Consider the following 14,717-nt stretch of genomic DNA (forward strand, 5'->3'; position numbering starts at 1 on the left):
CTTTCTGCACCACATCCAGCTCCCCCGACAGACTGCAATTTCACCTGCACATTCGACAAGGACTTCTGTGGCTGGGTCCAGGCAGACTACAGCAGCATTGACTGGATAAGGAACAGAGGCCCAACGCCCACACCAAATACCGGCCCCTCCTCTGACCACACAACTGGAGGTAGGAACAGCAATCAGGACACAGGCTGGGGAGTGTCCCTGGGAAGATACCCCTAAACTTCTGCTAACAGCAAACACAGGCCACATCTTTCCTGGTCTTGATCCAGAGAAATTTAAAGCAGTGTCTCCCAGAGCCGGAGGCTTCCTTTGGGAAGATTTCCAGCCCTGGGAATCAGTCCGTAGTAGCCGCAGGGCAGGCCAGGGCCTGCCATGTGGGGGAGAAAGTAATGCAGAGCTTGATGAGCCGTTTGTCTCTGGGGAACAGGAATGGGTCTGTCTCTCTGTTAGACAGAGAGGCTGGCTTCTCCAAACAACAAGGTGAGGACTGAGTCTCCAAAGCTGCAGAGCCGCGCAAGGGCTGTGGCAATGCTTTCGAGGTGGTGCCGTTGCCCAGGCCAAGACATGCAGCTGCCGTGGCCCAGAGAGCACCTTTGTAGGGGCGCTCGGGTCCAGGGAGGCTTGTGGCTCGTGAAGGCCCTGTGTTTGCTCCCCGCTCCTTTTGCCTGCCTAAAACTGCAGCTTCGGCGCTCCCAGGACTGGGCTTGGGTTGTCCCTGGCTGCTTTGTCTAGATTTGATATGTGTGTGACAGTGTGGCCCATGCTTGGTTTCAGACGGCTACTACATCTACCTGCAAGGGACTGATGATGCTCTCTCCGGGTTTGTGGCTGTCCTGGTCGGTCCGGTGTGCAGCTGGGAAGGAACGCACTGCTTCCGCTTCTGGTACCACATGTACGGAAACTCTGAAATGGCCCTGCGGGTGTACGTGGCAAAGGACTCTGAGCAAGTGGAGGTGTGGAATCAGGAAGGGAACCATGGGGACATGTGGCACTTGGGAGAGGTGACGGTGCACATCACAGGAAATACGCAGGTAAGGGCACAGGCTCTCACTGCCACCTAAGAGGAACCGTCCTTTCTAACGGCGCTTCACACGTGCGGCCAGAGCTAATGCTGGGAACAATTCCTTCCCTTAGATTTTGCTGGAGGGACAGTGGGGCGAAGACGCCCGGAGCAACGTAGCATTGGATGATCTGTCCATTGAAAAGGGATCCTGTGCAGGTACAAGGCTTGGCTTGGGAAAGGGCAGCTTGAGACATGTCCCCAACTGAGCTGGTAGGCTGTGCTAGAGGCAGGAGCACAGGTTGTCTCTGCAGTGCCCTGTAGGGCACTGATGCCTCCTGTGCCCAAGCCGGCTTTCTCCTGGGAGACTGGAGCACTGGCAATGCCTGTTTTAGTTCATGGGTTGCAAGGCCCACAGACAGGACATTGACCATGGGACTGAAGTGCCTTACTTGCTTTTGTCACCCAGCTGTGCTGCTGGCTGAGCCCTTGGGTGGGAGGGTTCTTCCTGAGATGACACGCTTCACTGTCTCTTCTGGGCATGCCTGGTAATGGAGTAGGGTGCTTCAGAAGGGTGAAGGACGCAGCTGCCTGCAAGAAATCTCCCATGTTATTGCACATCTTCTCTAACTGTCCCTTCTGCTAGGTGCATCAACAGCAACACCCACGATCCCACAGCCAGGCACTACAACGCAGACAACAGCAAGACCACCAACAGCACCACCTGGGACGACCTCAGGTACTGCCCTGGGTCTCTTGAGTCAGAATGTTGGGTTTTTCGGGAAGGGTGGACAAGCTGCATGCAACAAAACGCCCATGCTGACACTGCCCATTTCTTCCTCTGTCTCTCCATAGGTCCACTTCCTCCTACATCCTCAACCCCACTGCCTAACATCACGACGCAGACAACACCAAGACCACCAACAGCACCACCAGGGACGACCTCAGGTACTGCCCTGGGTCTCTTGAGTCAGAATGTTGGGTTTTTCAGGAAGGGTGGACAAGCTGCATGCAACAAAACGCCCATGCTGACACTGCCCATTTCTTCCTCTGTCTCTTCATAGGTCCACTTCCTCCTACATCCTCAACCCCACTGCCTAACATCACGACGCAGACAACAGCAAGACCACCAACAGCACCACCGGGGACGACCTCAGGTACTGCCCTGGGTCTCTTGAGTCAGAATGTTGGGTTTTTCAGGAAGGGTGGACAAACTGCATGCAACAAAACGCCCATGCTGACACTGCCCATTTCTTCCTCTCTCTCTTCATAGGTCCACTTCCTCCTACATCCTCAACCCCACTGCCTAACATCACGACGCAGACAACACCAAGACCACCAACAGCACCACCGGGGACGACCTCAGGTACTGCCCTGGGTCTCTTGAGTCAGAATGTTGGGTTTTTCGGGAAGGGTGGACAAGCTGCATGCAACAAAACGCCCATGCTGACACTGCCCATTTCTTCCTCCATCTCTTCATAGGTCCACTTCCTCCTACAGGCTCAACCCCACTGCCTAACATCACGACGCAGACAACACCAAGACCACCAACAGCACCACCGGGGACGACCTCAGGTACTGCCCTGGGTCTCTTGAGTCAGAATGTTGGGTTTTTCAGGAAGGGTGGACAAGCGGCATGCAACAAAACGCCCATGCTGACACTGCCCATTTCTTCCTCTGTCTCTTCATAGGTCCACTTCCTCCTACATCCTCAACCCCACTGCCTAACATCACGACGCAGACAACAGCAAGACCACCAACAGCACCACCTGGGACGACCTCAGGTACTGCTATAATTGGTAGCACCTCACTGGCCTGGTGTGCCAGGCTTCGGGTGAAGAGACTCTTTGGGACGGGGACACTGTGGAATCCCTGTCCTACAGTTCTTTTGCCATGGTGTGGTGGTGTTTGGGATGGGTGCAACATCCCCATTTGGGAACAAATCCCCTTACAAAACACACCTTCTCCACCTCTGGTTCACTCTCTTTCATTCATCAGCTCCTACACCCTCGCCCCCCTTGCCAGACACTACAACACGGCCTCCACATACAACAACCTCACCGGCACCTGGGACAAGCACAGGTACGGTTGTCTCCCATCCATGTTTTTTACTGGCTGTGCTAAGCCTTTCCCCTTGGCTGGCCACCCTCACCTGGCCACGGGCATACCATGGGTGTGTATGTGGCTGTACGTGAGCACTGTGTGACACTGGGAAAAGGTGGCCCCACCTTCACTCTACAACCTCTGCTTTCCTTTCTGCACCACATCCAGCTCCCCCGACAGACTGCAATTTCACCTGCACATTCGACAAGGACTTCTGTGGCTGGGTCCAGGCAGACTACAGCAGCATTGACTGGATAAGGAACAGAGGCCCAACGCCCACACCAAATACCGGCCCCTCCTCTGACCACACAACTGGAGGTAGGAACAGCAATCAGGACACAGGCTGGGGAGTGTCCCTGGGAAGATACCCCTAAACTTCTGCTAACAGCAAACACAGGCCACATCTTTCCTGGTCTTGATCCAGAGAAATTTAAAGCAGTGTCTCCCAGAGCCGGAGGCTTCCTTTGGGAAGATTTCCAGCCCTGGGAATCAGTCCGTAGTAGCCGCAGGGCAGGCCAGGGCCTGCCATGTGGGGGAGAAAGTAATGCAGAGCTTGATGAGCCGTTTGTCTCTGGGGAACAGGAATGGGTCTGTCTCTCTGTTAGACAGAGAGGCTGGCTTCTCCAAACAACAAGGTGAGGACTGAGTCTCCAAAGCTGCAGAGCCGCGCAAGGGCTGTGGCAATGCTTTCGAGGTGGTGCCGTTGCCCAGGCCAAGACATGCAGCTGCCGTGGCCCAGAGAGCACCTTTGTAGGGGCGCTCGGGTCCAGGGAGGCTTGTGGCTCGTGAAGGCCCTGTGTTTGCTCCCCGCTCCTTTTGCCTGCCTAAAACTGCAGCTTCGGCGCTCCCAGGACTGGGCTTGGGTTGTCCCTGGCTGCTTTGTCTAGATTTGATATGTGTGTGACAGTGTGGCCCATGCTTGGTTTCAGACGGCTACTACATCTACCTGCAAGGGACTGATGATGCTCTCTCCGGGTTTGTGGCTGTCCTGGTCGGTCCGGTGTGCAGCTGGGAAGGAACGCACTGCTTCCGCTTCTGGTACCACATGTACGGAAACTCTGAAATGGCCCTGCGGGTGTACGTGGCAAAGGACTCTGAGCAAGTGGAGGTGTGGAATCAGGAAGGGAACCATGGGGACATGTGGCACTTGGGAGAGGTGACGGTGCACATCACAGGAAATACGCAGGTAAGGGCACAGGCTCTCACTGCCACCTAAGAGGAACCGTCCTTTCTAACGGCGCTTCACACGTGCGGCCAGAGCTAATGCTGGGAACAATTCCTTCCCTTAGATTTTGCTGGAGGGACAGTGGGGCGAAGACGCCCGGAGCAACGTAGCATTGGATGATCTGTCCATTGAAAAGGGATCCTGTGCAGGTACAAGGCTTGGCTTGGGAAAGGGCAGCTTGAGACATGTCCCCAACTGAGCTGGTAGGCTGTGCTAGAGGCAGGAGCACAGGTTGTCTCTGCAGTGCCCTGTAGGGCACTGATGCCTCCTGTGCCCAAGCCGGCTTTCTCCTGGGAGACTGGAGCACTGGCAATGCCTGTTTTAGTTCATGGGTTGCAAGGCCCACAGACAGGACATTGACCATGGGACTGAAGTGCCTTACTTGCTTTTGTCACTCAGCTGTGCTGCTGGCTGAGCCCTTGGGTGGGAGGGTTCTTCCTGAGATGACACGCTTCACTGTCTCTTCTGGGCATGCCTGGTAATGGAGTAGGGTGCTTCAGAAGGGTGAAGGACGCAGCTGCCTGCAAGAAATCTCCCATGTTATTGCACATCTTCTCTAACTGTCCCTTCTGCTAGGTGCATCAACAGCAACACCCACGATCCCACAGCCAGGCACTACAACGCAGACAACAGCAAGACCACCAACAGCACCACCTGGGACGACCTCAGGTACTGCCCTGGGTCTCTTGAGTCAGAATGTTGGGTTTTTCGGGAAGGGTGGACAAGCTGCATGCAACAAAACGCCCATGCTGACACTGCCCATTTCTTCCTCTGTCTCTCCATAGGTCCACTTCCTCCTACATCCTCAACCCCACTGCCTAACATCACGACGCAGACAACACCAAGACCACCAACAGCACCACCGGGGACGACCTCAGGTACTGCCCTGGGTCTCTTGAGTCAGAATGTTGGGTTTTTCAGGAAGGGTGGACAAGCTGCATGCAACAAAACGCCCATGCTGACACTGCCCATTTCTTCCTCTGTCTCTTCATAGGTCCACTTCCTCCTACATCCTCAACCCCACTGCCTAACATCACGACGCAGACAACAGCAAGACCACCAACAGCACCACCGGGGACGACCTCAGGTACTGCCCTGGGTCTCTTGAGTCAGAATGTTGGGTTTTTCGGGAAGGGTGGACAAGCTGCATGCAACAAAACGCCCATGCTGACACTGCCCATTTCTTCCTCCATCTCTTCATAGGTCCACTTCCTCCTACAGGCTCAACCCCACTGCCTAACATCACGACGCAGACAACACCAAGACCACCAACAGCACCACCGGGGACGACCTCAGGTACTGCCCTGGGTCTCTTGAGTCAGAATGTTGGGTTTTTCAGGAAGGGTGGACAAGCGGCATGCAACAAAACGCCCATGCTGACACTGCCCATTTCTTCCTCTGTCTCTTCATAGGTCCACTTCCTCCTACATCCTCAACCCCACTGCCTAACATCACGACGCAGACAACAGCAAGACCACCAACAGCACCACCTGGGACGACCTCAGGTACTGCTATAATTGGTAGCACCTCACTGGCCTGGTGTGCCAGGCTTCGGGTGAAGAGACTCTTTGGGACGGGGACACTGTGGAATCCCTGTCCTACAGTTCTTTTGCCATGGTGTGGTGGTGTTTGGGATGGGTGCAACATCCCCATTTGGGAACAAATCCCCTTACAAAACACACCTTCTCCACCTCTGGTTCACTCTCTTTCATTCATCAGCTCCTACACCCTCGCCCCCCTTGCCAGACACTACAACACGGCCTCCACATACAACAACCTCACCGGCACCTGGGACAAGCACAGGTACGGTTGTCTCCCATCCATGTTTTTTACTGGCTGTGCTAAGCCTTTCCCCTTGGCTGGCCACCCTCACCTGGCCACGGGCATACCATGGGTGTGTATGTGGCTGTACGTGAGCACTGTGTGACACTGGGAAAAGGTGGCCCCACCTTCACTCTACAACCTCTGCTTTCCTTTCTGCACCACATCCAGCTCCCCCGACAGACTGCAATTTCACCTGCACATTCGACAAGGACTTCTGTGGCTGGGTCCAGGCAGACTACAGCAGCATTGACTGGATAAGGAACAGAGGCCCAACGCCCACACCAAATACCGGCCCCTCCTCTGACCACACAACTGGAGGTAGGAACAGCAATCAGGACACAGGCTGGGGAGTGTCCCTGGGAAGATACCCCTAAACTTCTGCTAACAGCAAACACAGGCCACATCTTTCCTGGTCTTGATCCAGAGAAATTTAAAGCAGTGTCTCCCAGAGCCGGAGGCTTCCTTTGGGAAGATTTCCAGCCCTGGAATCAGTCCGTAGTAGCCGCAGGGCAGGCCAGGGCCTGCCATGTGGGGGAGAAAGTAATGCAGAGCTTGATGAGCCGTTTGTCTCTGGGGAACAGGAATGGGTCTGTCTCTCTGTTAGACAGAGAGGCTGGCTTCTCCAAACAACAAGGTGAGGACTGAGTCTCCAAAGCTGCAGAGCCGCGCAAGGGCTGTGGCAATGCTTTCGAGGTGGTGCCATTGCCCAGGCCAAGACATGCAGCTGCCGTGGCCCAGAGAGCACCTTTGTAGGGGCGCTCGGGTCCAGGGAGGCTTGTGGCTCGTGAAGGCCCTGTGTTTGCTCCCCGCTCCTTTTGCCTGCCTAAAACTGCAGCTTCGGCGCTCCCAGGACTGGGCTTGGGTTGTCCCTGGCTGCTTTGTCTAGATTTGATATGTGTGTGACAGTGTGGCCCATGCTTGGTTTCAGACGGCTACTACATCTACCTGCAAGAGACTGATGATGCTCTCTCCGGGTTTGTGGCTGTCCTGGTCGGTCCGGTGTGCAACTGGGAAGGAACGCACTGCTTCCGCTTCTGGTACCACATGTACGGAAACTCTGAAATGGCCCTGCGGGTGTACGTGGCAAAGGACTCTGAGCAAGTGGAGGTGTGGAATCAGGAAGGGAACCATGGGGACATGTGGCACTTGGGAGAGGTGACGGTGCACATCACAGGAAATACGCAGGTAAGGGCACAGGCTCTCACTGCCACCTAAGAGGAACCGTCCTTTCTAACGGCGCTTCACACGTGCGGCCAGAGCTAATGCTGGGAACAATTCCTTCCCTTAGATTTTGCTGGAGGGACAGTGGGGCGAAGACGCCCGGAGCAACGTAGCATTGGATGATCTGTCCATTGAAAAGGGATCCTGTGCAGGTACAAGGCTTGGCTTGGGAAAGGGCAGCTTGAGACATGTCCCCAACTGAGCTGGTAGGCTGTGCTAGAGGCAGGAGCACAGGTTGTCTCTGCAGTGCCCTGTAGGGCACTGATGCCTCCTGTGCCCAAGCCGGCTTTCTCCTGGGAGACTGGAGCACTGGCAATGCCTGTTTTAGTTCATGGGTTGCAAGGCCCACAGACAGGACATTGACCATGGGACTGAAGTGCCTTACTTGCTTTTGTCACCCAGCTGTGCTGCTGGCTGAGCCCTTGGGTGGGAGGGTTCTTCCTGAGATGACACGCTTCACTGTCTCTTCTGGGCATGCCTGGTAATGGAGTAGGGTGCTTCAGAAGGGTGAAGGACGCAGCTGCCTGCAAGAAATCTCCCATGTTATTGCACATCTTCTCTAACTGTCCCTTCTGCTAGGTGCATCAACAGCAACACCCACGATCCCACAGCCAGGCACTACAACGCAGACAACAGCAAGACCACCAACAGCACCACCTGGGACGACCTCAGGTACTGCCCTGGGTCTCTTGAGTCAGAATGTTGGGTTTTTCGGGAAGGGTGGACAAGCTGCATGCAACAAAACGCCCATGCTGACACTGCCCATTTCTTCCTCTGTCTCTCCATAGGTCCACTTCCTCCTACATCCTCAACCCCACTGCCTAACATCACGACGCAGACAACACCAAGACCACCAACAGCACCACCGGGGACGACCTCAGGTACTGCCCTGGGTCTCTTGAGTCAGAATGTTGGGTTTTTCAGGAAGGGTGGACAAGCTGCATGCAACAAAACGCCCATGCTGACACTGCCCATTTCTTCCTCTGTCTCTTCATAGGTCCACTTCCTCCTACATCCTCAACCCCACTGCCTAACATCACGACGCAGACAACACCAAGACCACCAACAGCACCACCGGGGACGACCTCAGGTACTGCCCTGGGTCTCTTGAGTCAGAATGTTGGGTTTTTTGGGAAGGGTGGACAAGCTGCATGCAACAAAACGCCCATGCTGACACTGCCCATTTCTTCCTCCATCTCTTCATAGGTCCACTTCCTCCTACAGGCTCAACCCCACTGCCTAACATCACGACGCAGACAACAGCAAGACCACCAACAGCACCACCGGGGACGACCTCAGGTACTGCTATTATTGGTAGCATTCTGAGTCATCTTCAAAACCCACGCTGGCTACTAGTTGCATTTACATTTAGGGGCTGTTATTTGCCTTGTGTCAGTCTCCCTCCATAATAAGGCACACATTGGAACCTATTCCAAGTTGGTGTGGAATCACGTGTGCTTCTGCAATGAACGTGTTTGAGTAGGTTTGAACATCATGCCTGGGAAAATGAATCCTATTTTGACAGAGATGTCTAATGACTCTGTCTCTTTGTAAAAGGAGTAGACTAGTCATGGGGCCACAGCGCTTTATAGGCTGGGGAGAAGAGGCAGCGGGAGGTGCTCAACTAAACTTGCCCTCTGGTCTTTCCACTGTCAGAGACCTGTGTGGTGGAAGGAGACCCTCACTACCATACATTCGACAAGCAGCTACACAGCTTCATGGGCACCTGCACCTACACCCTCTCCAAACTGTGTGAGAGCAACAGCTCCCTGCCCTACTTCAACGTGGAAGCAGCCAACGAGCACAGGGGGAGCAACACTCGTGTGTCCTATGTCCGATACGTGGATGTCGATGTGGCTGACCAGCGGATAAGGCTGGGGCAGGGTGGAGTGGTGACGGTAAGCTCGAGGGGAGAGTCTGTGGAGCTGTGCAAGAGGAAAGAGCTGGGCCAAATGGATTGCTTCAATCTTGTCTTGCTTCCGGTCCCTCCAGGTGAATGGAGTGGCAGAAATCCTGCCTTGCAGCCCATCCGCAGGTGTGCAGGTCTTGTCCAGTGGGTTCTACACCATGGTCATGACAGACTTTGGCTTGAGAGTGAAGTTTGATGGGGTCCATCGGGTGGAGGTGACACTTCCAAGCACCTTTGGGCAGAAGGTTTGTGGCATGTGTGGGAACTACAACGGGATGGCAGCAGATGACTTCCTGAACCCGGAAGGGATGCTGGAGCCAGACTCTACCAGCCTGGGCAACAGCTGGGAGGTGTCCAAAAACAGCAGGTGGGTGTGCCTCCCCAGCAGGTCTGGGGACACGTCAGGCAAGGGGAGGAGGAGGCACCAGGAGAAGCCCAGAGATGACCCAGGGGCCCTTCTCCCTGTCTTTCCACAGCTGCTCAGCCGGACTGCTCCCCACCCCAGCCTGCAATGACACGGACAAGCAGGTGATCGCCAGCAGCCACTTCTGTGGGCTCCTCATTGACACCAGTGGCCCCTTTCAGATCTGCCACGCTGTGCTGAGCCCCAGCAGTTACTTTGAGACCTGCTCCTATGACCTGTGTGAGCTGGGGCTGGACCGGGAGACCCTGTGCAAGAGCTTGCAGTCCTATGCGGATGCCTGTCAGGCCCTTGGGGTCCAGATACCCGTGTGGAGGAACACAACCTTCTGCCGTAAGTCCACATGTGCTAGCACAGATCGTTACTCTCAGGAAAACGCAGGACAGGAAGGAAAGAGTGAGGCAGAGAAATATTCTCACTGTGAGCTGAGGGGATTTACAGGGAGTTGTCTGTATTAAAGGCACCATCACATTTGCTGTTTCGTTTGATTGGGTAGGACTGAGAACACACATGGAGCCAAGCAGACCAGAGGGAAAACAGAGACCGTTACTTTTTCAAAGGGGAAAATATCTCAAAAGAAATGTTGAGTTATGTTCTGCAAGTAATTGCCGCGTCTTCTGTTTCTGCAGCGATCACCTGCCCGGCCAACAGTCACTATGAGCCCTGTGCTGCTGCCTGCCCTGCCACCTGTTTTGACCCAATGGCTCCAGTCACCTGCAGCCTGCCGTGCGTGGAGGGCTGTGTGTGTGACAGCGGGTACCTGCTCTACGATGACCGATGTGTGCCCAGCCAGCAGTGCGGGTGTTGGCACAACGGGCAGCACTACCCCGTGGGCTCCGAGTTCTGGACGGACAACAGCTGCTCCTCCAAGTGCACGTGTCCCGCACGGGGAAGCAAAGTCCAGTGTTTCGAAGCCTCATGCCCTGTGGGCCAGTACTGCGGGGTGCAGGGTGGGAAACCCGTGTGCCTCGAACACTCCTACGGCATCTGTCACGTCCACGGGGACCCTCACTACAACACCTTTGACAAGGTGACACACAACTTCATGGGCAACTGCACCTACACCCTGGCCAAAGTGTGCTCCAACACCACCTCCCTGCCCTACTTCAATGTGGAGGCCAAGAACGAGCATCGCGGCAACAGCAGGGTGTCCTATGTGCGCGAAGTGCTGGTTGAGGTGTACGGACAGCGCATTGCCATCCTCAAGCAGGAGAAGAGCCAAGTGCTGGTAGGCAGCGGGGCTGGCACGGGCGTGGTGTGGGTGCAAGGCAGGGCTGGCTGTTCTTGGCAGGGCCTGGCATGTACCAGCTGTCTCCACTGTTCCAGGCCTGGGGGGGTTCCCCTGAAGGCACTGGGCCCCTTTGTTTTTCCCTTCCAGAGGGGTTGGAGGAGGAAGAGACAACCAAGGAATGTGCTCTGTGTTGAGCAGAGGCCCCTGTAGAGTGCAGGACCCAGACACGGCTCTGTGGGCCCCAGGGGTGTGGGGTGTGAGGGCATCCCAGGCAGCTGTTTGCCGTACCTGGCCTGGCAGCTGCTTTCCCCAGGCAGGAGACCCCGGGGAGGCCAGGGACAAGTCCAGGGCCCATGGTGCTGTGTCTGCCCTAGGTGAACGGTGTGCGCCAGACCCTGCCGGTGAGGGCAGCGGGAGGTGCGATCACGGTGAGCAAGAGCGGCCGCTACGTCGTCCTGGAGACAGACTTCAGCCTCACAGTGTCCTACGACACTGACCACTCGGTGGAGGTGAAGGTGCCCACCACCTACTTCAGCCTGACCTGTGGCATGTGTGGGAACTTCAACAACCGGAGAGACGACGAATACATGATGCCCAATGGGCAGCAAGCTGCAGACTCCAATGCGCTGGGGGAGAGCTGGCAGGTCCCAGACAGTGACCCCTCTTGCGGTGTCCCCGTCCCCTCCCCACCCTGCAGTGCAGAGGAGGAGGAGCTCTACAAGTCGGACCGCTTCTGTGGCATACTGACCAGCACGCCCAGCTCTTTTGAGACGTGCCACAGCGTGATCAACCCCCAGAGCTATTTTGACACCTGCCTCTACGACCTTTGTGCCCTGAATGGTGGCCAGGAGTTTCTGTGTGCTGCTCTGGAGGCCTACGCTGACGCGTGCCAGGCAGCCGGCGTGACTCTTCTGCCCTGGAGGAATGCTACCTTCTGCCGTGAGTACCTGTCTTGCCGGTGCCAGAAGGGAAATGTGCCGCTCCCCTTGCCCAAAACCTCTGGCCAAAGACGGTCTTTCGCCTTCCCCTCCCAGAAGGCCTTCCTTGCTTGAAGTCTTGCTGGTCCTAATTGTCCCCTCCCCATTGCAGCCCTGAAGTGTCCTTCCAACAGCTCCTATGACCCTTGCATGACCGGCTGTCCTGCCACCTGTGTTGACCGACAAGCCCCACAGAACTGCTCCAAGCCCTGTGTGGAGGGCTGTGCGTGTACCTCTGGCTTCCTCCTCAGTGGAGACACCTGTGTGCCCGAGGCCCAGTGTGGCTGCCTCTTTGAGGACAACTACTACAGCGTGAGTGAAAGCCCTGCCCTGGTTTGCACCCCTCCCAGGGACCCCCTTGCCTCAATTTTCCTGTGTCCTACACTGATGTTTGGCGTTTCCCTTCCTGCAGGAAGGCGAGTACTTTGTGAACGAGAATTGCACTCGCCGGTGCCAGTGTGAAGCCAACGGCCAGATGGTTTGCTCTGCCTTGTCCTGTGGCGAGGAGGAGGTCTGCAAGATCCAGAACGGCCAGAGGGGCTGTTACCCAGCCAGCACTGCGCTCTGCCACATCTACGGTGACCCGCATTATAGCACCTTCGATGGGAAGCTTCACCACTTCCAGGGCTCCTGCAACTACACCGTTGTGACAGGCTGTGACAACTCCTCCATCGGGTTCAGTGTCACCACCCGCAACGAACATCGTGGCAGCCAGAGCTGGACAGCTCTGAACTCTGTGGCACTGTCCCTGGAAGGCCTCCACGTTGCACTGCGCGAGCGCAAGGCCGTCTACGTAAGCCCCTCACTTTTACACCTGGGAACCACAGATGCACTAAGCACCCCTAAATACCACTCTGTCTCCAGGGAGAGCTTGCTATTCCCTCAGCCTGCTGTGCGCTCGCAGAAGAGCCTGGCGAGGCTCTGAGTGAGGCAGATGTGGCTGCTCGTGCAGCCGCAGATTTTGGGCTGGTTTCCTGACTTTTGGGTGGGCCGTGTGTAGAGCTGCTGGTGTCCTCGTAGGCCTGGGCAGGGTTTCTCATGCCATCAGTGCTTCCGACTCACTGGGCCCTGGCACCACCCCAGTGAGGAACAGGGACCTCTCAGCAGAGGGCACCTCTTTATGCTTCCCTCTTTCCCCCTACTCCAGGTCAACGGTGCCCTGGTCTCCCTGCCTGCTTCTCCTGCCCCCGGTGTGACCATTTCCCTGAGCGGCTCCTACGTGCACGTTTCCACCAAGCTGGGCCTGCAGCTGCAGTTCAACGGGGACCACGAGCTCCTCGTGAAGGTGTCTGAGAAGCACAAGGGCAAGCTCTGTGGGCTGTGTGGGACGTACACTGGGAGCCAGCAGGACGACTTCATGCGCCCCGATGGAGTTGTCGTGCCCGACTTCAATGACTTTGGAGCCAGCTGGATGGTGCCGGATGATGAGTGGCCGTGAGTCCCTGATCTATCCTGCAGATAAAGGACAAGAAGGAGTTTGGGAGAGGGGAGCTATGAGGGCCATCAGGAGGAAGGGTTGGTGATGGCAGGCATGGGCCAAGGGAGAAGAGGCAGTTTCTTGACCTCCGGGAGGGTGGTCCAGGGCCTGGGCATGACACTTTTCCCAAGTTGTTGGGATCGCAACAACCTGAGGCATTTTCTTCTGTCCACCTGATTCCAGGGGTGGGACTGGTGACTGTGGGCCATGCGTTCCACCCTTGCAAGCGACGCCGTTGGTGCCTGTCTTAGGGGGGGATCTGGGCTCCGGAAGCTGAGGTTTTGTCTGGGGAAGAGGTGAGGAAAAGGTGTGGCTGTGGTGAGCTCAAGGCTGTCTGTCTGCTGTGTAGGTGTGACCCAGCCATCAGCCCGCCTGTGTCCTGCTCCCCTGCCGAGGAGGAGGCAGCTAACAAGCAGTGTTCAATCCTCACGCATCTGGGTGGCCCATTCCAGCCATGCCATGCAGTTCTGCCGCCCCAGACCTACTTTGAGAGCTGTGTCTATGACCAGTGTGCCACGGGTAGCAGCACGGAGCAGCTCTGCAATGACCTGGGGGCCTATGCCACAGCCTGTGTGGAGGCAGGGGTTGCCCTGGGAGACTGGAGTGCTGGCACTGTCTGTGGTAAGTCTTCTGTCCATCTCCTTTGATTTCCCTGACTCTCTCCCTGATTCAAGGAATGGGGTAGCTGTGTTGGAGGTTTCCCCACCTGTCACCTCACTGGCCTGGTGTGCGTCCTACAGTTCTTTTGCCATGGTGTGGTGGTGTTTGGGAAGGGTGCAACATCCCCATTTGGGAACAAATCCCCTTACAAAACACACCTTCTCCACCTCTGGTTCACTCTCTTTCATTCATCAGCTCCTACACCCTCGCCCCCCTTGCCAGACACTACAACACGGCCTCCACATACAACAACCTCACCGGCACCTGGGACAAGCACAGGTACGGTTGTCTCCTATCCATGTTTTTTACTGGCTGTGCTAAGCCTTTCCCCTTGGCTGGCCACCCTCACCTGTCCACAGACATACCATGGGTGTATGTGGCTGTACGTGAGCATTGTGTGACAGTGGGAAAGGTGGCCCCACCTTCACTCATGTTTTACTTAACTGGTCTGGTGCTTGGCTTGCTGCACATCTCCTCTAACTCTCTCTTGCCCTAGGTCCATCAACACCAACACCCACGATTCCCTTGCCAGGCACTACAACGCAGCCTGCCCACACAACATCATCAACAACACCAATACCCAGCTCAGGTACTGTTGTTTCCCATCTTGTTCTCTTATTGGCTCTCAGAACTTTCCTATTTTCTGAATTGAAGTGTCAGAGC

General features: G+C 56.0%; 1 protein-coding gene across 15 annotated transcripts in view; it reads left to right on the plus strand.

Moving 5' to 3' along the window:
* LOC135419631 (IgGFc-binding protein-like) overlaps window positions 1-14,717 on the plus strand; it is a 56,716-nt gene that overhangs the window by 21,509 nt on the left and 20,490 nt on the right. For 6 of the 15 annotated variants that reach the window (XM_064666239.1, XM_064666247.1, XM_064666250.1 and 3 more), the window contains 34 exons: window positions 20-169; window positions 781-1,037; window positions 1,141-1,225; window positions 1,653-1,745; window positions 1,862-1,954; window positions 2,071-2,163; window positions 2,280-2,372; window positions 2,489-2,581; window positions 2,698-2,790; window positions 3,005-3,088; window positions 3,278-3,427; window positions 4,039-4,295; window positions 4,399-4,483; window positions 4,911-5,003; window positions 5,120-5,212; window positions 6,054-6,137; window positions 6,327-6,476; window positions 7,087-7,343; window positions 7,447-7,531; window positions 7,959-8,051; window positions 8,168-8,260; window positions 8,377-8,469; window positions 8,586-8,678; window positions 9,036-9,277; window positions 9,372-9,655; window positions 9,765-10,042; window positions 10,339-10,937; window positions 11,315-11,879; window positions 12,030-12,229; window positions 12,330-12,710; window positions 13,065-13,351; window positions 13,744-14,015; window positions 14,250-14,333; window positions 14,551-14,643. In XM_064666239.1, the coding sequence (XP_064522309.1) occupies window positions 20-169; window positions 781-1,037; window positions 1,141-1,225; window positions 1,653-1,745; window positions 1,862-1,954; window positions 2,071-2,163; window positions 2,280-2,372; window positions 2,489-2,581; window positions 2,698-2,790; window positions 3,005-3,088; window positions 3,278-3,427; window positions 4,039-4,295; window positions 4,399-4,483; window positions 4,911-5,003; window positions 5,120-5,212; window positions 6,054-6,137; window positions 6,327-6,476; window positions 7,087-7,343; window positions 7,447-7,531; window positions 7,959-8,051; window positions 8,168-8,260; window positions 8,377-8,469; window positions 8,586-8,678; window positions 9,036-9,277; window positions 9,372-9,655; window positions 9,765-10,042; window positions 10,339-10,937; window positions 11,315-11,879; window positions 12,030-12,229; window positions 12,330-12,710; window positions 13,065-13,351; window positions 13,744-14,015; window positions 14,250-14,333; window positions 14,551-14,643 (6,045 nt within the window). The remainder of the gene's footprint in view (window positions 1-19; window positions 170-780; window positions 1,038-1,140; window positions 1,226-1,652; window positions 1,746-1,861; window positions 1,955-2,070; window positions 2,164-2,279; window positions 2,373-2,488; window positions 2,582-2,697; window positions 2,791-3,004; window positions 3,089-3,277; window positions 3,428-4,038; window positions 4,296-4,398; window positions 4,484-4,910; window positions 5,004-5,119; window positions 5,213-6,053; window positions 6,138-6,326; window positions 6,477-7,086; window positions 7,344-7,446; window positions 7,532-7,958; window positions 8,052-8,167; window positions 8,261-8,376; window positions 8,470-8,585; window positions 8,679-9,035; window positions 9,278-9,371; window positions 9,656-9,764; window positions 10,043-10,338; window positions 10,938-11,314; window positions 11,880-12,029; window positions 12,230-12,329; window positions 12,711-13,064; window positions 13,352-13,743; window positions 14,016-14,249; window positions 14,334-14,550; window positions 14,644-14,717) is intronic. The other 9 variants (XM_064666240.1, XM_064666242.1, XM_064666243.1 and 6 more) reach the window with 9 other exon arrangements.

The sequence above is a fragment of the Pseudopipra pipra genome, chromosome 10 (genome assembly GCF_036250125.1).
Source record: "Pseudopipra pipra isolate bDixPip1 chromosome 10, bDixPip1.hap1, whole genome shotgun sequence".
In the NCBI taxonomy this organism is placed as follows: Eukaryota; Metazoa; Chordata; class Aves; order Passeriformes; family Pipridae; genus Pseudopipra; species Pseudopipra pipra.